The 24,295-nt window shown below is 44.8% G+C and overlaps 1 protein-coding gene across 1 annotated transcript in view; it reads left to right on the top strand.

Annotated features, from left to right (window-relative positions):
- Positions 1-1,085: 1,085 nt before the first annotated feature.
- LOC123766613 (protein O-mannosyl-transferase TMTC1) overlaps positions 1,086-24,295 on the top strand; it is a 44,016-nt gene continuing 20,806 nt past the window's right edge. The window contains exons 1-2 of the mRNA XM_069308511.1: positions 1,086-2,737; positions 23,385-23,562. Coding sequence (XP_069164612.1) covers positions 1,086-2,737; positions 23,385-23,562 — 1,830 coding nt within the window. The remainder of the gene's footprint in view (positions 2,738-23,384; positions 23,563-24,295) is intronic.

The raw sequence follows: 24,295 nt of genomic DNA, 5'->3' as shown, positions 1-24,295 counted from the left end.
CAACACTAGACCGTTCTCATCAACACTAGACCGTTCTCATCAACACTAGACCGTCCTCATCAACACTAGACCGTCCTCATCAACACTAGACCGTTCTCATCAACACCAGACCGTCCTCATCAACACTAGACCGTTCTCATCAACACCAGACCGTTCTCATCAACACCAGACCGTCCTCATCAACACTAGACCGTTCTCATCAACACCAGACCGTTCTCATCAACACCAGACCGTTCTCATCAACACTAGACCGTTCTCATCAACACCAGACCGTTCTCATCAACACTAGACCGTTCTCATCAACACTAGACCGTTCTTATCAACACCAGACCGTTCTCATCAACACCAGACCGTTCTCATCAACACTAGACTGTTCTCATCAACACTAGACCGTTCTTATCAACACCAGGCCGTTCTCATCAACACCAGACCGTTCTCATCAACACTAGACTGTTCTCATCAACACTAGACCGTTCTCATCAACACCAGACCGTCCTCATCAACAAAGTTCAAATGTTCATTCCATGATAACACACGAAACTTGGAATCACAGTATTATTTATTCACAAAATATAGGATAAGTTAACTTAAACTTTACTTAAGTTTGCCTCCAGTACATTGAATGTTTAACACCATATTCGATGTTGACCAGACATCGACTTGACTTGAGAATGACAATCAACTTGAGAATGGTCCAGGACGGACCGAAACGTCGTCGTCCCTTCACCTTCTAGTGTGTGGTCTGGTCAACATACTTCAGCCACGTTATTGTGACTCATCGCCCACCATATTCGAGTTTACGTATAATACATTTTATACAGGAATAACTTTTGTTGTTTCGAATCTTCAGTTGTCACGTGGACACTACATATATTTACTAAATAGAAATAACGTATTTCTAAGTTCCTATAATGTTTCTCACTTGTATGTTCTTCAAAATTACCGGTGAAGTGTAGAAGAGATAACAACATTTTGTTCAATAAACCTGCAATAAGACATTGTTATTTAATTAAATTTGTGCTATAGCGATGTTCATTTTCTTCAGAAACTGCAGGCGTATCTCCCGTGACAATAACAAGTGAACAATGGCAAGCGTGGTGTTGTCTGGCGGGGAGGTGCTGGAGCCGCCCCCCGCCACCAGGGCGGTGCTGGAGCCGCCCCCCGCCACCAGGGTGGTGCTGGAGCCGCCCCCCGCCACCAGGGTGGTGCCGGAGCCGCCCCCCGCCACCAGGGTGGTGCTGGAGCAGCTCCCCGCCACTAGGGAGGTGCCGGAGCCGCCCCCCGCCACCAGGGTGGTGCTGGAGCCGCCCCCCGCCACCAGGGAGGTGCTGGAGCCGCCCCCCGCCACCAGGGCGGTGCTGGAGCCGCCTCCCGCCACCAGGGAGGTGCTGGAGCCGCCCCCCGCCACAAGGGCGGTGCTGGAGCCGCCCCCCGCTAATAGGGAGGTGCTGGAGCCGCCCCCCGCCACCAGGCAGGTGCTGGAGCCGCCCCCCGCCACTAGGGAGGTGCTGGAGCCGCCCCCCGCCACTAGGGAGGTGCTGGAGCCGCCCCCCGCCACCAGGCAGGTGCTGGAGCCGCCCCCCGCCACCAGAGAGGCCCCGGAGCCGCCCCCCGCCACCAGAGAGGCCCCGGAGCCGCCCCCCGCCACCAGAGAGACCCCAGAGCCGCCCCCCGCCACTAAGGAGGTGCTGGAGCCGCACCCCGCCACCAGAGAGACCCCGGAGCCGCCCCCCGCCACCAGAGAGACCCCGGAGCCGCCCCCCGCCACCATAGAGGCCCCAGAGCCGCCCCCCGCCACCAGAGAGACCCCGGAGCCGCCCCCCGCCACCAAAGATACCCTAGAGCCGCACCCCGCCACCAGAGAGGCGTCAGAGCCGCCCCCCGCCACCAGAGAGGCGTCAGAGCCGCCCCCCGCCACCAGAGAGGCGTCAGAGCCGCCCCCAGCCACCAGAGAGGCGTCAGAGCCGCACCCCGCCACCAGAGAGGCGTCAGAGCCGCCCCCCGCCACCAGAGAGGCCCCAGAGCCGCCCCCCGCCACCAGAGAGACCCCGGAGCCGCCCCCCGCCACCAGAGAGGCCCCGGAGCCGCCTCCCGCCACCAGAGAGGCCCCGGAGCCGCCCCCCGCCACCAGAGAGGCCCCGGAGCCGCCCCCCGCCACCAGAGAGGCCCCGGAGCCGCCCCCCACCACCTCCTCCACACCAAACGCTGCCAAGTTCTGGTCCTGTATGAGTCTCCGGCCGGAGGCTCTTAGTCGCGATGCTTTACTACACAAAAGACCATGGCGGGAGAAGCACAAAGACCCGTGCCCAAGCGTTGCCGCCACGAGAGATTGTTTGCCACTGTCGCGGAAGGACACGGTCCAAGAGCAGACTACTGAGGTCTGCAGGCCGTGGCCGGCCGTGTCGGCAGCGGCCAGGTCGGCCAGGACAACGAAAAGGAGTAGTGGCCACTCCAGCAGCAGCAGCAGCAGCAGCGCTGCTTCTCTGTGGCAGCAGCTGTGCAGCTCCCCGACTCCGACGCAGCTGTACGTGGTGCTGGCCGCCACGTCCGTGCTGGTGTACGTGACCGGGGTGACGGGGGAGTACGTGCACGACGACCTCAGCGCAGTACTGAAGAATCCGGACGTGCAGGGCACCAGGCCGCTTTGGCAGCTTTTCTTCAACGACTTTTGGGGCAAGTCCATGGCTGATCCTGCCTCACACAAGTCCTACAGACCTCTCACCATCCTCACCTTCAGGTAAGTCCAACACTTACCAAACAACCTGTATCTCTTAATACAATAGTGGTTGGGCACCATTCCTTTCCCCCGTCCCATCCCAAATCCTAATCCTTACCCTTTCCAAGTGCTATATAGTCGTAATGGCTTGGCGCTCTCTCGTGATAGTTCCCTTCTTAATACAATAGTCCAACCATTTGGCCTGGACGGTAGAGCGACGGTCTCGCGTCATGCCGGCCGGCGTTCTATCCCCCGACCGTCCACAAGTGGTTGGACACCATTCCTTCCCCCTCGTCCCATCCCAAATCCTTATCCTGACCTCTTCCAAGTGCTATATAGTCGTAATTACCTGGTGCTTTCCCCTTAATAGATCCCTTCTTAATACAATATTTACCACAATTTGCCTAACACTTTAAAACAACAAAAGGTAAATATTAGCCAAGTGCTCGCAATATTATGAGGTTCAGAGTGCCTCTTACACTGGGGAGTAGCCACCTGCAAGGCTTGAGCAGCTGTACACTGTGCTGAGCTACGAGGAGGTACCCACAGTTCTGAAAGACCAATCACTGGCCGACATTGTCTGGACTTATAATGGCGTGAGAATATTCGTTGCCCGGGTCTGACAAGCCTCATGCCCTTCACCTGCTGGTAATATAGACTGGCAAACACTCGCAACTGTTCCCTGAAGGTAATCCCAAGTCTTTTCAACTAATCAGATTACTTATCAAGTCAAGGATAATTAGACATAATAACATTTATAGAGTGCGTTCACACATGCGAGAATTATTTATTGTGAGGAGTTTATGAGGGTATTTTATTGTATATATATATATATATATATATATATATATATATATATATATATATATATATATATATATATATATATATATATATATATATATATATATATATATATGTCGTACCTAATAGCCAGAACGCACTTCTCAGCCTACTATTCAAGGCCCGATTTGCCTAATAAGCCAAGTTTTCATGAATTAATGTTTTTTCGTCTACCTAACCTACCTAACCTAACCTAACCTAGCTTTTTTTGGCTACCTAACCTAACCTTACCTATAAATATAGGTTAGGTTAGGTTAGGTAGGGTTGGTTAGGTTCGGTCATATATCTACGTTAATTTTAACTCCAATAAAAAAAAATTGACCTCATACATAGAGAAAAGGGTTGCTTTATCATTTCATAAGAAAAAAATTATAGTAAATATATTAATTCAGGAAAACTTGGCTTATTAGGCAAATCGGGCCTTGAATAGTAGGCTGAGAAGTGAGTTCTGGCTACTAGGTACGACATATATATATATATATGTCGTACCTAATAGCCAGAACGCACTTCTCAGCCTACTATTCAAGGCCCGATTTGCCTAATAAGCCAAGTTTTCATGAATTAATGTTTTTTCGTCTACCTAACCTACCTAACCTAACCTAACCTAGCTTCTTTTGGCTACCTAACCTAACCTTACCTATAAATATAGGTTAGGTTAGGTTAGGTAGGGTTGGTTAGGTTCGGTCATATATCTACGTTAATTTTAACTCCAATAAAAAAAAATTGACCTCATACATAGAGAAAAGGGTTGCTTTATCATTTCATAAGAAAAAAATTATAGTAAATATATTAATTCAGGAAAACTTGGCTTATTAGGCAAATCGGGCCTTGAATAGTAGGCTGAGAAGTGAGTTCTGGCTACTAGGTACGACATATATATATATATATATATATATATATATATATATATATATATATATATATATATATATATATATATATATATATATATATATATATATATATATTGTGCAACCAAAGTTAATTTTAACATTTTTGTTGCAATGACGTATTTTGCAAATTGCCCTGGGTGCATTTCACTGAAGCACTCATCAACATCTTCGGAGGCAGATGGAAAGTAAGAACAAATGGGTAGATGCATATCTTCCATGTTCGCTTCAGTAAGGTGAAATGTAACCCAATCAAGGGTACTGGGTAATCTTCCCTTGCATTCTCATTGGCTGGTTGAGCAGTCGGCGTGGTGTCAACAACTCTCAGTATTGTTCATGTAAAACTTAGCTAAGTATAAGCGGAGTGTTGGTCATTATATGCGTGTTTGATGTATAGTACCTCGACTATGTCTTATATCCTGTCAGTGTTGTTGGTCAGGATGTGTAGTGATGGTGTGGTTGTGTAGCAGTGTTGTAATAATCTTTGATAAAGCTTTGTTAATTGTGTTTTGTCCTGCACTGTGAAGATATGTTAATCTTGTGTTGACATTGAGATCGCTGCGTCTGCCTGTCCCCAAGGTGGGTGAGTGGACTCAGATAGTGGACGCAGATTGAGCTGAATGGACTCTCTATGAACTCTATGTACTCTATACCCAGTCACCGCTGGATATAGAGCATGCGTGTTAATTACTCACTCGTTAATTTGTCCTCAAACTCTTTAAATACAATTTTAATAACTCATTTAAATATTTTTGTAGAATCTTCTAATGAAATATGAATTCATTTAAGTTTCATTAAAGCAAGTCGCAGCTAACACAAGTAAATTGATTAAATAATTAGTGTTTCATTAAGTGATATATTTAGTAGTACTTTTTCCACATAATATTTTATTTACCGGCGTTATATATGTTTCATTTAGTGGGTAATATATTTTGTGTAAACACTTTTCACTTAATTTACGCATTTACATTTTAATTTATTTTATAAAGATTAAACATTACAATGGTGGTGAGGGAGGTGGTGGTGATAGTGGTGGTGTTGGTGGTGATAGTGGTGGTGGTGATAGTGGTGGTGTTGGTGGTGATACTGGTGGTGGTGGTGATAGTGGTGGTGGTGATAGTGGTGGTGGTGGTGATAGTGTTGGTGGTAGTGGTGGAGGTCGGCCCCCACACAGCTGTGCTAACAACTGAAACTCTCCCACATTATTTCCTCTGCCTCATCTCGCTACAACCACTTTAACGCACGCACACACACGCACACACACACACATACACACACACACACACACACACACACACACACACACACACACACACAACACTATAATTAGACACTATAATTGAGAGGGCAGCCTCTTCTGCCTGTAGAAATAGATCCCACCTGCTCATCATGGGGGACTTCAATCACGGCAGGATTGATTGGGAGAACAAGGAACCGCATGGAGGCGAGGATACGTGGAGAGCCAAACTACTGGAGGTGGCGACTAGAAACTTCTTAACCCAGCATGTCAGTGAACCCACAAGGATGAGAGGAAACGACGAACCAGCGAGACTCGACCTGGTTTTCACCCTGAACGACTCTGACATAAGAGAAATCAGTTTTGAGGACCCAGTAGGAATGAGCGACCACAGTGTATTGGTGTTTGAGTACCTGATTGAAGAAGGGTTATTGAACTCGAGAAGGGATACCGAAACCAAAAGGTTAGCATACCGAAAGGGAAACTATGAGGAGATAAGAAAATGCCTAGCAGATATAGCATGGGAAACAGAGCTCAGGGAAAAGACGGCCCAAGATATGATGGAATACATCACGCAAAAATGCAAGGATGCAGCAAACAAGTTTGTCCCAGTCCAAAAGGAAAACAGTGAAATGAAGATGAGAAACCCATGGTTTAATCAGAGATGTAGGCTAGCTAAGCAGCAAAGTAAAAGGGCATGGAGAAACTATAGGAATAACAGGACACTGGAGAGCAGAGAAAGATACCAGAATGCCAGGAATGAATATGTTAGGATGAGAAGAGAGGCAGAAAGACAATACGAAAATGACATCGCAAGCAAGGCAAAGACTCAGCCTAAATTGCTGCATAGCCACATCAGGAGAAAAACAACAGTAAAGGAACAGGTTATGAAATTAAGGTTAGGGGCAGAAGGATTCACTACAAACGACAAGGAAGTGTGTGAGGAACTGAATAAGAAATTCCAGGAGGTCTTCACCTTGGAGCAAGGAGAAATCCCAGAGATAAGAGAGGGAATAGCTAACCAGGAACCACTGGAAGAGTTTGAGATTACCAGCGGGGAAGTAAGGAAGTGTTTACTAGAATTGGATGTGACAAAGGCTATAGGTCCAGATGGAATCTCCCCTTGGATACTAAAGGAAGGAGCAGAAGAACTGTGCCTCCCGCTCTCCATGGTGTATAACAAATCACTGGCAACAGGGGAACTGCCAGAAATTTGGAAAGCAGCTAACGTAGTCCCGATATACAAGAAAGGGGATAGACAGGAGGCACTGAATTACAGACCAGTGTCCCTAACCTGCATACCATGCAAGTTGATGGAGAAGATTGTGCGAAGAAAGCTAGTGGAACATCTGGAGCGAAAGAACTTTGTAACACAGCATCAACATGGATTCAGGGATGGCAGGTCCTGCCTCACAGGGTTACTTGAATTCTATGACCAGGCAACAAAAATAAGGCAAGAAAGAGAAGGGTGGGCAGACTGCATATTTTTGGATTGTCAGAAAGCCTTTGACACAGTGCCACACAAGAGGTTAGTGAAAAAACTGGAGATGCAGGCTGGAGTGAAAGGGAAGGTACTCCGTTGGATACAGGAGTACCTAAGTAACAGGAGACAACGAGTCAGTGTGAGGGGTGAGGTCTCAGATTGGCGAGACGTTACGAGTGGAGTACCGCAGGGGTCAGTCCTTGGACCTATACTGTTTCTGATATATGTAAATGATCTTCCAGAGGGTATAGAATCGTTTCTCTCAATGTTTGCCGATGATGCAAAAATTATGAGGAGGATTGAAACTGAGGACGATAGTAGGAGGCTACAAGATGACCTAGACAGACTGAGTGAATGGTCCAACAAATGGCTGTTGAAGTTCAACCCGAGTAAATGCAAAGTAATGAAACTAGGTGGTGGAAATAGGAGGCCAAACACAGGATACAGAATAGGAGATGAAGTACTTAATGAAACGAACAGAGAGAAAGATCTAGGAGTTGATATCACACCAAACCTGTCTCCTGAAGCCCACATAAAAAGAATAACGTCTGCGGCATATGCGAGGCTGGCTAACATCAGAACAGCGTTCAGGAACCTGTGTAAGGAATCATTCAGAATCTTGTACACCACATATGTAAGACCAATCCTGGAGTATGCGGCCCCAGCATGGAGCCCGTACCTTGTCAAGCACAAGACGAAGCTGGAAAAAGTCCAAAGGTATGCCACTAGACTAGTCCCAGAACTAAGAGGCATGAGTTACGAGGAAAGGCTGCGGGAAATGCACCTTACGACACTGGAAGACAGAAGAGTAAGGGGAGACATGATCACAACCTACAAAATCCTCAGAGGAATCGACCGGGTAAACAAAGATAAACTATTCAACACTGGTGGGACGCGAACAAGGGGACACAGGTGGAAACTGAGTACTCACATGAGCCACAGAGACGTTAGAAGGAACTTTTTTAGTGTCAGAGTAGTTAACGGATGGAATGCATTAGGCAGTGATGTGGTGGAGGCTGACTCCATACACAGTTTTAAATGTAGATATGATAGAGCCCAGTAGGCTCAGGAATCTGTACACCAGTTGATTGACAGTTGAGAGGCGGGACCAAAGAGCCAAAGCTCAACCCCCGCAAGCACAAATAGGTGAGTACAAATAGGTGAGTACACACACACACACACACACACACAAACACACACACACACACACACACACACACACACACACACACACACACACAACACACAACAAACACACACACACAGGAACCTGTACACCAGTTGACTGACAGTTGAGAGGCGGGACCAAAGAGCCAAAGCTGAACCCCCGCAAGCACAACTAGATGAGTACACCTACTTTACCTCACTCCTACCCTGCCTCACTTCCCTCCCTCGCGTGGAGACACACTTCACCATACAACTTGGGTAAGATAGTGACTGTCACGTCTCTCAAGTGACTCCAATGTCATTTAATTTACAAATCCTGGGTCACACCGGGCTATCTACTCTCTTGGTACTGCTGCAGGTTAGGTTAGTTACCTGGTAGTGACCCAAGGATCAGTTACCTGTTAGTGACCCAAGGATCAGTTACCTGGTAGTGACCCAAGGATCAGTTACCTGGTAGTGACCCAAGGATCAGTTACCTGGTAGTGACCCAAGGATCAGTTACCTGGTAGTGACCCAAGGATCAGTTACCTGGTAGTGGCCCAAGGATCAGTTACCTGGTAGTGACCCAAGGATCAGTTACCTGGTAGTGACCCAAGGATCAGTTACCTGGTAGTGGCCCAAGGAACAGTTACCTGGCAAGAGTATGAGTGAGACAGTGAGGCAAGGCTCAGTTACCTGGCAAGAGTATGAGTGAGACAGTGAGGCAAGGAACAGTTACCTGGCAAGAGTATGAGTGAGACAGTGAGGCAAGGATCAGTTACCTGGCAAGAGTATGAGTGAGACAGTGAGACAAGGCTCAGTTATCTGGTCATGAAATCCTCCGACGCAAAAGTGAATTTCCAGACTGTTTAACTTCCTTGCCTAAGACAGTGAGGAAAAAGAAAGAAAACTGGTACCGCTGGAAATTTAATACTGGAGGAAGTATTTACTTTAAAGCTGAGAGAAGTTTGGTTTGGGGGTTGTCGCTTGAGTCTGCTTCCAGGAGCCAAGTCTCACTTCCCCAAACACGGCCACAAGTCCTCCTCCAGCACCGTCTGAAGGCCCTGCTGGCCTGCTCACCCGTCTAAACTCCCACTCTAATATTTGGCTCTCTCACCCTGGTAACAATTTCATTCAGACACTGTTTTGATTTTGATTCTATTATTACTAGGGAGCCGGTCGGCCGAGCGGACAGCACGCTGGACTTGTGATCCTGTGGTCCTGGGTTCGTTCCCAGGCGCCGGCGAGAAACAATGGGTAGAGTTTCTTTCACCCTAGGCCCCTGCTACCTAGCAGTAAAATAGGTACCTGGGTGTTAGTCAGCTGTCACGGGCTGCTTCCTGGGGGGTGGAGGCCTGGTCGAGGACCGGGCCGCGGGGACACAAAAGCCCCGAAATCATCTTAAGATAACCTCAAGATAACCCTGGAAACACAAACCTAATCTGTCTCTATTTTCCGCTTGTTACAACTTGTAATAAAGTTGTTACATCTTGGCTTAACGTGTTTATGACGTATTAGAACGTTGTTACAACTTGCTATATTGGTTGTTATAACTGGTTAGGAGGTGTTAAAACTTGTTCGAACGTTGTAAAAACGTCGTAGTTTCGGTGTGTGTTTGGTGGGTACCAAGTTTACACTTTCTTAGTGTTGTGTAAGAGAATATTTCCTCTACACCTTCTGGGGATTTAATATTTTCATGTCAGGTTTTCATATTATAAATGATTTTATAGAGGCTGAAATATATTAATTTTCACATTGAAAATAAAATTTGCAGTTCAAAGAAATGTAAAACTTCCCGAGATAAGAAAAAATAAGAAAATATAATTGTGAAAAGATTGTTTAGTAAATATATTTAGCTGTGTAGCTGGCGGGCAGTGCGTGGGGGTCTGAATGTGGCCCCGACACGCTCTTTCTTTTATAATTCTGATGACCCCGACCAGCCTATGTTCATCCCGTACCCCACACCAGTCCCTCTGCCATTTTGGGTGATGCTAACTCCAACCGTGTGGCCTCCAAGACTTCAGACAAACATTCTCTTTTATAGAATGTTTATATATATATATATATATATATATATATATATATATATATATATATATGTATATATATATATATATATATATATATATATATATATATATATATATATATATATATATATATATATATATATATATATATATACACACACACACACACACACATATATTGTTGGCCGTACCTGTCGGCCAACACCTCGCTCACTATACACCTGTATTACCTTGAGGTTACCTTGAGGTGCTTCCGGGGCTTAGCGTCCCTGCGGCCCGGTCGTCGACCAGGCCTCCCCAGGCTTCCTGTATTGGTATGGACTGAGGCAGCAATTCGGAGGGCGTGTGGTGTGAGACGCGTGCCAGTTGCCGACATTGGGGTTGCTAACAGCAAATCCCCTGCATGTGGGGCTGCTACTGCTGTGAGGCGAGCAATGTCGTGTTGTGTTGTCGCAGCACCCAGGCACTCTGCTGCAACTTGGTCTACAATGGCGCCATCCCAGCTGGATTGCTTGTGGGCTTTTGATGGTGGAGGTTGAGATGATGGGCCTGCACGAGCAACCCGTTCTCGCACTTTCATACAGTCAAAACAACCGGGAAGATTCCTCGTTTGACTTGGGACTTGGACACAAGACTCTAATTGATGATTACCTTGAGAAAAGCTCCTGTTTCTGAAGCAGCTCCTTACACCACTCAAAGACCTTCATATTTCTTGTAAACCTTTCACATCCAGTCACAAACTGTTAAAGAAATCTCGCTTCATGCAGGTCGCGAGTAATTGATTTATAAAGTTCAAGGAACTACTTGATGGGATTATGGTGAATATGAGGCCTACTGTAGGTCTATAATAGGCCTACTGTAGATCTATAATAGGCCTACTGTAGATCTATAATAGGCCTACAGTAGGCCTACAGACGACCGCCAACGATCTGATTTTGTAAACACTAAAACTTGGCATACTTAAGTTCGTATTTTAGCTTCATTTTTTTGGACTATAAAGTGAATAGTCCAAAGTTCTACTATTGGTTAGTACGTCAATATTTGTACTGTGGTGCACATAGTTACAAAAAAATACTATATGAAGAGAAGGATGGATTGAAATGATTATACTTCTCACTATTATCTCTCAGTGTGCTCAGTACTCCCTGAGAAACATCTCACTCCCCGCCAAACACACACCGAAACTACGACGTTGGTACAACGTTCGAACAAGTTGTAACACCGTCCTAACCAGTTATAACAACCAATATAGCAAGTTGTAACACCACCTAACCAGTTATAACAACCAATATAGCAAGTTGTAACAACGTTCTAATACGTCATAAACACGTTAAGCCAAGATGTAACAACTTTATTACAAGTTGTAACAAGCGGAAAATAGAGACAGTTTCGGTTTGTGTTTCCAGGGTCTTCTTATTGCAATTATGATCAGTTGAACGTCTCAAAGGTTCATTCAGATCACACTAAGTGCATCCACCTCCCATTAATTACTCTTGAAGCCTGTAAATCCATTAAAATTCCATAAAAAAACCATTCAGTTCCTGAAGGAATTCTACAACCATTTGACTTATTGCTATGTCCATCAAAGATAAATTGATCTCTCTTGAATGAAGTTCATCCTTTCAAACTAATTATAATCCACCTCAACCCCCTCCATAGGCCCTCGGTCCTCAGAGCCTACTTGTTTTAAATCATTTAGTTCTGAATCCCCAAAAGGGAAAATGATTTTCTTCCAGCGTGTAGCCTTTCTTTAATTACCTCTTGGTTTTTTCTTATAACCCGAACAACAGCTTTCCTCTGGTCGTTTGGTAATTGCATTCCGGACGAGCAGCTGTTTGAAGGCGCCTTCGTCTATTCTGGGGATCGAATTGGATCTTTTGCTGTGTTTCAGGGAGTTGAAAGAAAGAAAATGAGAGAGGGAGAGAGAGGGGGGGGGAAGGGGGGAGGCAACGACCCTCCAAAGCAATCCGTTCTCGCACTTGCTTACTGTCAATATTAACTTATTTAATAAGTGCATATGTGACATACTAATTGATTGTAAATATTTTAGTTTACCTTGAAAAGCTTCATAGAAAACACCGACCTCACCTAACCTTCTTAGTATGTTAAGATAAGCATCTTATTGCTTCTTATTTATAATTATTAATTAACCTATCAACGGTATAGGTTAAGTAATAATTGTAAGTAAGAAGCAATAAGATGCTTATCTTAACATACTAAGAAGGTTAGGTGAGGTCGGTGTTTTCTATGAAGCTTTTCAAGGTAAACTAAAATATTTACAATCGATTAGTATGTCACATATGCACTTATTAAATAAGTTAATATTGACAGTAAGCAAGTGCGAGAACGGGTTGTCCAAAGACAGACAGTTGGAGGGTCGGGGCCCCAGGAGCTGGAGCCTGTCCTCCCTACTGTCTCAGCTGCCACTCCCTCACAACCCCCCGCCAAAAATGTCGTAAACACACACTCGTGCTCCCAACTTTCACAAAACAAACATTACCTTCCTTTCTTGGAGCTGTGTCGGGCTCGCTTCACACCACCAAATGTGAATTCAGGAAAAGTATAATTCTGTAAAAACTGAAATTTGTTTATGTTTAGTTTGGACCGAGTATACAGGAGGAAGAGTGAGACGTATACAGTGACAGTGAGACATATACAGTGACAGTGAGACATATACAGTGACAGTGAGACATATACAGTGACAGTGAGACATATTCAGTGACAGTGAGACATATTCAGTGACAGTGAGACATATTCAGTGACAGTGAGACATACACAGTGACAGTGAGACATATACAGTGACAGTGAGACATATACAGTGACAGTGAGACATATTCAGTGACAGTGAGACATATACAGTGACAGTGAGACGTATACAGTGACAGTGAGACATATACAGTGACAGTGAGACATATACAGTGACAGTGAGACATATTCAGTGACAGTGAGACATATACAGTGACAGTGAGACATATACAGTGACAGTGAGACATATTCAGTGACAGTGAGACATATACAGTGACAGTGAGACATATACAGTGACAGTGAGACATATACAGTGACAGTGAGACATATACAGTGACAGTGAGACATATTCAGTGACAGTGAGACATATACAGTGACAGTGAGACATATACAGTGACAGTGAGACATATACAGTGACAGTGAGACATATACAGTGACAGTGAGACATATACAGTGACATACAGACAGACAAATAAGAGTTTTTCTCACTCATTCCATGATAATCCACGATCCATGGGAGCCGGTCGGCCGAGCGGACAGCACACTGGACTTGTGATCCTGTGGTCCCGGGTTCGATCCCGGGCGCCGGCGAGAAACAATGGGCAGTTTCTTTCACCCTATGCCCCTGTTACCTAGCAGTAAAATAGGTACCTGGGTGTTAGTCAGCTGTCACGGGCTGCTTCCTGGGGGGTGGAGGCCTGGTCGAGGACCGGGCCGCGGGGACACTAAAGCCCCGAAATCATCTCAAGATAACCTCTCAAGATGATAATAGAATTATCTATTACTCTAATCATATTAAGCTAACATCTCTTATAATTATTACAAAACACTATATAACCAACCGTCCGGGTTGTAATTTTGGGGATTTAAAAACACTCAAGTATTAAATTTCTTTAATATTACTTTAACATTAATTCAGAATATTTATAATTTAAATAGTTTTCAATTTATGAAGATATTTTATTCTATATAATATGTGTCAGAAGTCCACTTTCTGAAACATATACCAAACTGAAGACTATGATACAGCAGGTAGATATGACTGTATAATACAGTAGGTTGATAAGACTAACACAACAGATATATTGCTCTAATACAGCAGGTAGATATGACTGTATAATACAGTAGGTTGATAAGACTAACACAACAGATATATTGCTCTAATACAGCAGGTAGATATGACTGTATAATACAGTAGGTTGATAAGACTAACACAACAGATATATTGCTCTAATACAACAGGTAGATATGACTATAATCAAGCAGGTTGATAGGATTATAATACAACAACTAGATAGAACTGTAATACAACAGGTAAATAAGACTATATAATACAGTAGATAAGACTATAATATAGTAGATAAATAAGGTTCTATAATACAGTAGGTAGATTTAACTAATACAGCAGGTAAAAATAACTAAAAGGAAGCAGGAAGTTACCAATATATATATTATGGAACAGAACAACACCATACCCAAAACAGTACCCGAACACCACAGTACCCGAACACCACAGTACCCGAACACCACAGTACCCGAACACCACAGTACCCGAACACCACAGTACCCGAACACCACAGTACCCGAACACCACAGTACCCGAACACCACAGTACCCGAACACCACAGTACCCGAACACCACAGTACCCGAACACCACAATACCCGAACACCACAATAGACTGCAAGAACTGAAGAATGACAACACAACACTGAACCATCAGAATGCTCCCACACAAACACACAACATCACACAAACACACACCACACAAACACACAACACCACACAAACACACACCACACAAACACACAACATCACACAAACACACACCACACAAACACACAACACCACACAAACACACACCACACAAACACACAACATCACACAAACACACACCACACAAACACACAACACCACACAAACACACAACACCACACAAACACACAACATACACCACACAAACACACAACATACACCACACAAACACACAACACCACACAAACACACAACAAACACCACACAAACACACAACATACACCACACAAACACACAACACCACACAAACACACAACAAACACCACACAAACACACAACACCACACAAACACACAACAAACACCACACAAACACACAACACCACACAAACACACAACACCACACAAACACACAACACCACACAAACACACAACACCACACAAACACACAACACCACACAAACACACAACACCACACAAACACACAACACCACACAAACACACAACACCACACAAACACACAACACCACACAAACACACAACAAACACCACACAAACACACAACACCACACAAACACACAACACCACACAAACACACAACACCACACAAACACACAACATACACCACACAAACACACAACACCACACAAACACACAACACCACACAAACACACAACACCACACAAACACACAACACCACACAAACACACAACATACACCACACAAACACACAACACCACACAAACACACAACAAACACCACACAAACACACAACAAACACCACACAAACACACAACACCACACAAACACACAACACCACACAAACACACAACACCACACAAACACACAACAAACACACAACAAACACACAACAAACACCACACAAACACACAACAAACACCACACAAACACACAACAAACACCACACAAACACACAACAAACACCACACAAACACACAACAAACACCACACAAACACACAACACCACACAAACACACAACAAACACACAACAAACACACAACAAACACCACACAAACACACAACAAACACACAACAAACACACAACAAACACCACAAGAGGAAAGTATCAAAAGGCCACATCTCCCACACAGAGATATCCATAGGAGATAACAACCACACACCTGAAACTGCTCCAGGATAACCAACTTTGTACCACTGCTAATTGCTGATTGGATTACAGCCTTCCCTGTCGCATTACCACAAAGGGGCCGACCACTCAACAAAAAATAAAACAGCCATCGTATAAATGGACCATCGTCATATTAGTGTGGAGGCTCTCCGCTTAATGTGGCGCTCCCTTAACCGACCTGTCACTTGACAGTCCACTGAGGCAGCGTCGCTCTACCCCTGTCACTCATTACCTGTCTTCCTGTCACGACATTATTGCTGATATGCTGCTCTTGTTGTTGTTGTTGAAAAAAAAAATCAGTAGAAACCATTAAGAGGATTCGAACCTGTATGCTAGGTACTCCTAAGTAGTGTCCTAAACAACTCCGCCACGACATGCTCTAAAGTATTTCAGATTATATATTAATATCTCTCTCTCTCTCTCTCTCTCTCTCTCTCTCTCTCTCTCTCTCTCTCTCTCTCTCTCTCTCTCTCTCTCTCTCTCTCTCTCTCTCTCGTTAGTGTCCGGCTGTTGATGGCTGGCCGCCTTGTATTGTATTTCCCAACTTGTGCTTGTCAAGTTGGGACTTATAGTACAGCTTTTGAACACTTGTACATAGCAGTAAGTCCGCCGACATCTGTGTCATGTTGAAGGCTCTGAGGTACTCACAATAGGCCATCCACAACGGGTCAAGACTTGAGTCTTCTTGACAAGGTTATCCGCCTTGTCAAGATTGTCAAGACAGAATGATATTCACTCTAAATCTGTCAGTTCCTTGGCTGCTTTGCTGGTTAAGTTAAGCCCCTGTTACCTAGCAGTAAAATAGGTTCCTGGGTGTTAGTCAGCTGTCACGGGCTGCTTCCTGGGGGTGGAGGCCTGGTCGAGGACCGGGCCGCGGGGACACTAAAAAGCCCCGACATCATCTCAAGATAACCTCAAGATTAGCACTTGATTATTAGCACCTGATCATGATTATTGAAACGTCATTCCCAAAATGTGGACTTTGTCAGTGAAGAGTTTGTGGCGCTCATCTGTGTACTCGTCTCAGTCGCTGTTATACTCTCGTGTCGCGTCTGTTTTTATCCTGCAAATGTGACTTGTTATCGTGGTTCACAGGCGATAGCAAGTATGAGCCTCGGAGCTGTTGGTATTTCCTCTTGGCTCTCTCTCTGTCTCTCTGTCTTTCTCTCTTTCTCCTCTGTCTGTCTCTCTTTCTCCTCTGTCTGTCTGTCTCTCTTTCTCCTCTGTCTGTCTCTCTCTCTCTCTTTCTCCTCTGTCTGTCTCTCTCTCTTTCTCCTCTGTCTGTCTCTCTCTCTCTTTCTCCTCTGTCTGTCTCTCTCTCTCTCTTTCTCCTCTGTCTGTCTCTCTCTCTTTCTCCTCTGTCTGTCTCTCTCTCTCTTTCTCCTCTGTCTGTCTTCCTCTCTGTCTCTCTGTCACTTCCTCTCTCCTCTGTCTATCTCCCTCTCTGCCTCTTCCTCTCCGTCTGTCTAATTTTTAGTCGCCACCAATTACGACAGCTGCACGAGCCAATCACGCGGTGTTTGTGTCGCCGTCCAGTAATTTGCATATAATACCTTGTTTGTTTGTTGAAGGTTAAGAATAAGGGGAAGACGGGCGGCGTCGCCGGCAACATCGTCACACTCACCACACTTAACTAGGCCAACACGAGGACTGGTTTATGGAGGGAGAATTATATTGGTGTTTCCTGATAATCGGAAGTGTTGGGAATTATTTGTCGGGATGATGCGTCTGTGATTATCTAATTATTACGTATTACAATGGTAATTAGTTTGGTTAATTTAAAAGTAAATTATTTGTTATGTAATTTGCATATTTGACCTGTGTCTCGCGCGCGCGCGCGAGCACTCAAGCGCAGGTGCGCGATAATATGTAAAACATACATACATACACAGGACCTCGTGGCTGAGTGGACAGCGCTCTGGGGTCATAGCTCCAAGGGCCCGGGTTCGATTCCCGGACGAGGCAGAAACAAATGGGCAAAGTTCCTTTTACCCTGATGCACCTGTTCACCTAGTAGTAAATAGGTATCTGGGAGTTAGACAGCTGCTACGGGCTGCTTCCTGGATGTGTGTGTGCATGTGTTAGAGGGAGATATATGTAGTAGACATAATAGTAAAAAAAATAGGTTGGCTAGAAAGGCGGGGTCCAAGAGCTAATAGCTCGATTCTGTAGACACAAATTGTAAATATACACACACACTAAAGCTGTTGGGCTAGACAACGTACAACTGCGAATGTTAAGAGGCAGCACAGGTCCTCAGCACAGGCCTTTAGCACAGGTCCTTTGTTATCTTGAGGTTATCTTGAGATGATTTCGGGACTTTAGTGTCCCCGCGGCCCGGTCCTCGACCAAGCCTCCACCCCCAGGAAGCAGCCCGTGACAGCTGACTAACACCCAGGTACCTATTTTACTGCTAGGTAACAGGGGCAAAGGGTGAAAGAAACTCTGTCCATTGTTTCTCGCCGGCGCCTGGGATCGAACCCAGGACCACAGGATCACAAGTCCAGCGTGCTGTCCGCTCCCGGCCGACCTGAGCGGACCTTTTGCAAATATGTTGTATGAGTCACTTACACAGGGAGAGTTGCCCAGCTGCTGGAAGAAGGGAAATGTGGCGCCAGTTTACAAATAAGGAGACAAAGATGAGGCACGGAACCACCTACGTGAGACCAGTTTTATATTAGGCCACACTAACGTGGAGCCCCATCTACAGACACGCAACAGGAAGAGGTTCAGAAGTTTGCAACAAGGCTCCTCCTACAATTGTGAGGGATGAGATATTGAGAGAGGCTCAGGGACTAAACCTCACCACACTTGGAAAAAAGGAGAGAGAGAAAGAGGGTGGGAGCCATAATTGAGACATATAAAATACTTAGAGGAATTAAGAGTGGACAAAGAGGACATGTTTACACTGAATACCAATACAACAAGAGGACATGGATGGAAGCTTGAGACTCAGATGAGTTACATAGATGGTAGAAAGTTTTCTTTTAGCATAAGAGCAGTGGGAACATTGAATAAACTACATGAACAGGTCGTAGAAGATAACTACATTCATAGAGAAAACTAACTACATTCATAGAGAAAAATAACTACATTCATAGAGAAAATAAAAGTAGATATAATAGGGAAATAGAACGAGTCATTGCTTTAGACAACTGGAGGCTAGAAAGGCGGGGTCCAAGAGCTAATGCTGGATCCTGCAGGCACAAATAGGTGAGTACACACCCATGAGTACTATAGAGCAGTGCGCGTGATTACTCATCATATAATCATGCCTTGACACACAAGGACCATTGGTGGGGGACTCCAAGACACACACACACACGGCCAGGAGAAATAACTGAGTGTCAATGGCACCTTTGGAACGGTCAGGTCGATTGTTGATAAAGTTAGTGTGTTGGGGGGGGGGGGGGGTTGTGCCAGTCCTGGCGATCAATGTCTGGCTTTGGTGTTGTGGAGCGTTGGTGTTGTGGAGCGTTGGTGTTGTCTGGTTATTGGTTTCAGACCAATAACTATTGGCCTGAACCTGAGAAGTCTGAATGTTCATGATGTTGTCAGATAGTGAGTGTTCGCCTTGCTTCAGTCACTTCAGCTTACCGGTTACCGGAGTCACTCCCCATCCAATAGGCTGATCCACTTGGACTGGCCGCTACAACGAACGCTTCGTTTATTGCAGGATCAGCGTTCGATTCCAACTTGAAACAAGTGGTTGAGGGGCGTTACTTCACTCCGTCCCAACGTCCCCAGCAGGCACTATATATAGTCTTTGTGGCTTAGCACTGTATCCGCGTAATTACACTTACTCTCCAATGAGCCAGTGGCGCCCGAGGCTTTGATTTTCACATTCGTCACTCGCAATGACTGAAATAGAGGAAGCGGTGTGTGGGAGCTGTCCGGCTCAATAATTGACATCTTACTTGCAAAGTGAGGGGCAAGAGACTCCATCTACACTCCATCACTGGTAGCTGCACAGTCATCAAGTACACTCCATCACTGGTAGCTGCACAGTCATCAAGTACACTCCATCACTGGTAGCTGCACAGTCATCAAGTACACTCCATCACTGGTAGCTGCACAGTCATCAAGTACACTCCATCACTGGTAGCTGCACAGTCATCAAGTACACTCCATCACTGGTAGCTGCACAGTCATCAAGTACACTCCATCACTGGTAGCTGCACAGTCATCAAGTACACTCCATCACTGGTAGCTGCACAGTCATCAAGTACACTCCATCACTGGTAGCTGCACAGTCATCAAGTACACTCCATCACTGGTAGCTGCACAGTCATCAAGTACACTCCATCACTGGTAGCTGCACAGTCATCAAGTACACTCCATCACTGGTAGCTGCACAGTCATCAAGTACACTCCATCACTGGTAGCTGCACAGTCATCAAGTACACTCCATCACTGGTAGCTGCACAGTCATCAAGTACACTCCATCACTGGTAGCTGCACAGTCATCAAGTACACTCCATCACTGGTAGCTGCACAGTCATCAAGTACACTCCATCACTGGTAGCTGCACAGTCATCAAGTACACTCCATCACTGGTAGCTGCACAGTCATCAAGTTAACAAATTGGTGAGAGTCGTTAAGTGGTGGTTTTCCTTGCTGTTTTATTGTGTTCCGGTGCTTAGACCGCGACGAACCAGAGGGTAGTTAGTGTCTTCGGTACTTATATTGGGGTTCGACCCCCGATGGTTCAAGGGCTTGGGCACCGTTCCTTCTCCCCGTCCTCATACTTCAGCTCCTTGTCCTCATACTCCATGGCATGAGGACAAGGAGTTTATATATATATATATATATATATATATATATATATATATATATATATATATATATATATATATATATATATAATGCATATATTATTTGTAAGTAATCGTATTGACAAACATGAAATTATACATGCAACACTGCCCGTATTTACATGCATATATATTTTGCTAATTATGTATATTCACAGGTGAAAGTTATTTTATTTTGGTAGTCCATCAGCCGAGGTCCCTCGCTTTGTCCAGTCAGTCCATGACACCACCATGACCAGCTCCCTTGGTCATGGTCGGTCACACCATGATGGTGTAGGCCAGAGCACCATGATACATGGGCAGGACCAGGGCGTGGCGACCAGGACACTGGATATGTGTCATGTCCACGTGTCAATTAAGCTTGCCAGTACTGCTCCTCAGCTAATGTGTCCAGGCCTGTGTTAGCTGGCTGGTTCACCTCTCTCCTATTCTTTCTCTCTCTCTCTCTCTCTCTCTCTCTCTCTCTCTCTCTCTCTCTCTCTCATTCAACATTCTCTCTTCCCTTTCACCTTACTCTTTTTTTTTTACAGACCTTCTTTCCATGTGTTTGTAAAACAAAATACAAAATGCAAAATTAAAAGTTTTATGTAAAATAAAAAATGCATAAAAGAAGTCTCAATAAATCCACTTAAAGTTACCTGGAAGAATTTTTATTGAGAAGTTAAACTACTATGTTTTAGTAAATATTTATATTATAGCAGTCTTCTATATTATAACGAGTCTCCTACTATAATTGTTGTTAAATTATAGGAGCAGGGGTACAGTAATCATCACTTATTGTATTGGTGTCTTGTTATAGTGACTAGAATATTACTATGATTGCTAATGTTTCAACTATAATATCTTGCCATCTATTATAGATTGTCATCTATTATAATGGCCTCTCATATATTATAGATTGTCATCTATTATAGATTGTCATCTATTATAGATTGTCATCTATTATAGATTGTCATCTATTATAATGGCCTCTCATATATTATAGATTGTCATCTATTATAGATTGTCATCTATTATAATACATATCTTGCAATCCTCACTCCAACCTCTCTACCCATTCCCTACATACCTCAATACCCACTCCACAGCCAGTGCCGTCACTATCACCCTTCTCCCTCATCACTATCACCACCCTCTTCCTCCCCCCTCATCACTATCACCACCCTCCTCCTCCCTTATCACTATCATCTTCACTACAAGACAGGAACACATCTGGTCAACATGTCCAGTCAATTTGGCCCAAACTTTTTACCATTAGTTTCCTAAGCATCAAAGTCATTTTTGTTTAATTTTCTTGAAACTTTATATTTGTGAGATAAGCAAAAGTTCTAGCAAAATGTTTGTTGTTATGATGAGAGTATTTTTGACCACCTAACACCTTCAGCTAGGCTTGACTAACTAATACCTTCAGCTAGGCTTGACTAATACCTTCAGCTAGGCTTGACTAATACCTTCAGCTAGGCTTGACTAATACCTTCAGCTAGGCTTGACTAATACCTTCAGCTAGGCTTGACTAATACCTTCAGCTAGGCTTGACCGACTAATACCTTCAGCTAGGCTTGACCGACTAATAGCTTCAGCTAGGCTTGACTAATACCTTCAGCTAGGCCTGACTAACTAATACCTTCAGCTAGGCTTGATCAACCTAATACTCTCAGGTAGGCTTGACCACCTAACACCTTCAGCTAGGCTTGACCACCTAACACCTTCAGCTAGGCTTGACTGACCAACACCTTCAGCTAGGCTTGACCACCTAACACCTTCAGCTAGGCTTGACTGACTAACACCTTCAACTAGGCTTGTGGACCTCGTCTTCTAAGATCAACACAGTTCCAAAATCACAACAATTTAACTAATTAACCAGTCATACAGTTGAGTTGAAATAATTGCACACAGTTGTTGCTATAAAAAATAACTGTTGCTCAATATTTTACTATTCACTAAACTCCATGAAAATAAAACTAAACTATAATATTTCTATTGCGCAGCCATCGTGTGCAACAGTCACCTTTGATCTATAATTTGAAAACTCGCATATTGAATTACTCTAGTTTATTGCAGGTTAATTAGTATAGAAAAGGTATCATTTTCTCCTGGCACCTATTCCTCCCCCACGGTAGAGCGACGGCCTCGCGTCATGCAGGTCGGCGTTCAATCCCCGACCGTCCAAGTGGTTGGACACCATTCCTCCCCCCCCCCCGTCCCACCCCAAATCCTTATCCTGACCTCTTCCAAGTGCTATATAGTCGTAATGACTTGGTGCTTTCCCCTTAATAGTTCCCGTTCCTTCCCCCCCCCCCCCCGAAAACACCTGTCATTCAGCATTATTAACTCTTGCTACAATATAAACAGTTTACCTGTGTAAACTTTGTGATTGTATCAGCATATTCGTAAATACTAATTAAATAAATTAAGTAATTATGCCCCGCAGCTCAATTAATGATACCGCCGAAGCCTAAAATAGTGATGATTTTTGATGGTTTTTATGTTACGAAAATATTTGTAAATGTTTGTTTACCGGCACCAGTCTGTCGTTGTCTGCCCTCTCACACTAACTGTTGCACTCTCCGTGTACAGGTTAGGTCACTGGGTGTGGGGCAACAACAGCCTGGCTGATCATACCATTAATGTCTTCCTGCACGGGTGCGTGACGCTCCTGTACGCCCGCACTCTCCTGGCGACGCTGCGTCTGACGCTGGCAGAGACCTTGGCCAGCGGCCTGCTCTTCGCCACCCATCCTGTACACACTGAAGCAGTAGGTAGTGGGGGCTGGTTGTGGTGGGTTGTATTCATCTATTTGTGCTTGCGGGGGTTGAGCTATAGCTCTTTGGTCCCGGCTCTCAACCGTCAATCAACAGGTGTACAGGTTCCTGAGCCTATTGGGCTCTATCATATCTACACTTGAAACTGTGTATGGAGTCAGCCTCCACCATATTACTTTGTGTGTGTGTGTGTGTGTGTGTGTGTGTGTGTGTGTGTGTGTGTGTGTGTGTGTGTGTGTGTGTGTGTAACAGAGAGACGGAGTGCGGAAGAGACATAAAAACAAGTCAGTATGGGAGTGTAGAAGAGAGAAGTGTCCTCGGCACCTTCACGTGGACCATGACATCACGGGCCGACTGTCCTCAGCCGTAAGTGTGTCCCCGGGGTGAGAAGTGCGCTACTCTACCCTTGTAGCGTAGCGAGGCTGGCATGAGGTGCCGCTTGTACCAGTGTGAAGCTGTCCTCGCCTCAGGTAGGCCTGGCCAGGCTACCTTTACTGCTGAGAACCCTCCATCATGATAATGATTAGATAACATGCAGTAACAGCTGAGACTGGATGAGTATGGATGACTTTCCCCTGTATAGATGAGACTGGATGAGTATGGATGATGTGCTGGGGAGGAGCGCCAGGAGGAGAGACTCAAGCGAGGCAGCTCAACAACTTAGAACATTGAAGTTGGTGTGGTACCAGGTCCTCTGAAGCACAAGTTGGCTCACACCTCCAGCAC

Source organism: Procambarus clarkii, chromosome 62, assembly GCF_040958095.1.
Source record: "Procambarus clarkii isolate CNS0578487 chromosome 62, FALCON_Pclarkii_2.0, whole genome shotgun sequence".
Classification (NCBI taxonomy): Eukaryota; Metazoa; Arthropoda; class Malacostraca; order Decapoda; family Cambaridae; genus Procambarus; species Procambarus clarkii.
The sequence above is the reverse complement of the archived record's forward strand: the minus strand, read 5'-3'. Positions and strand labels throughout refer to the sequence as shown.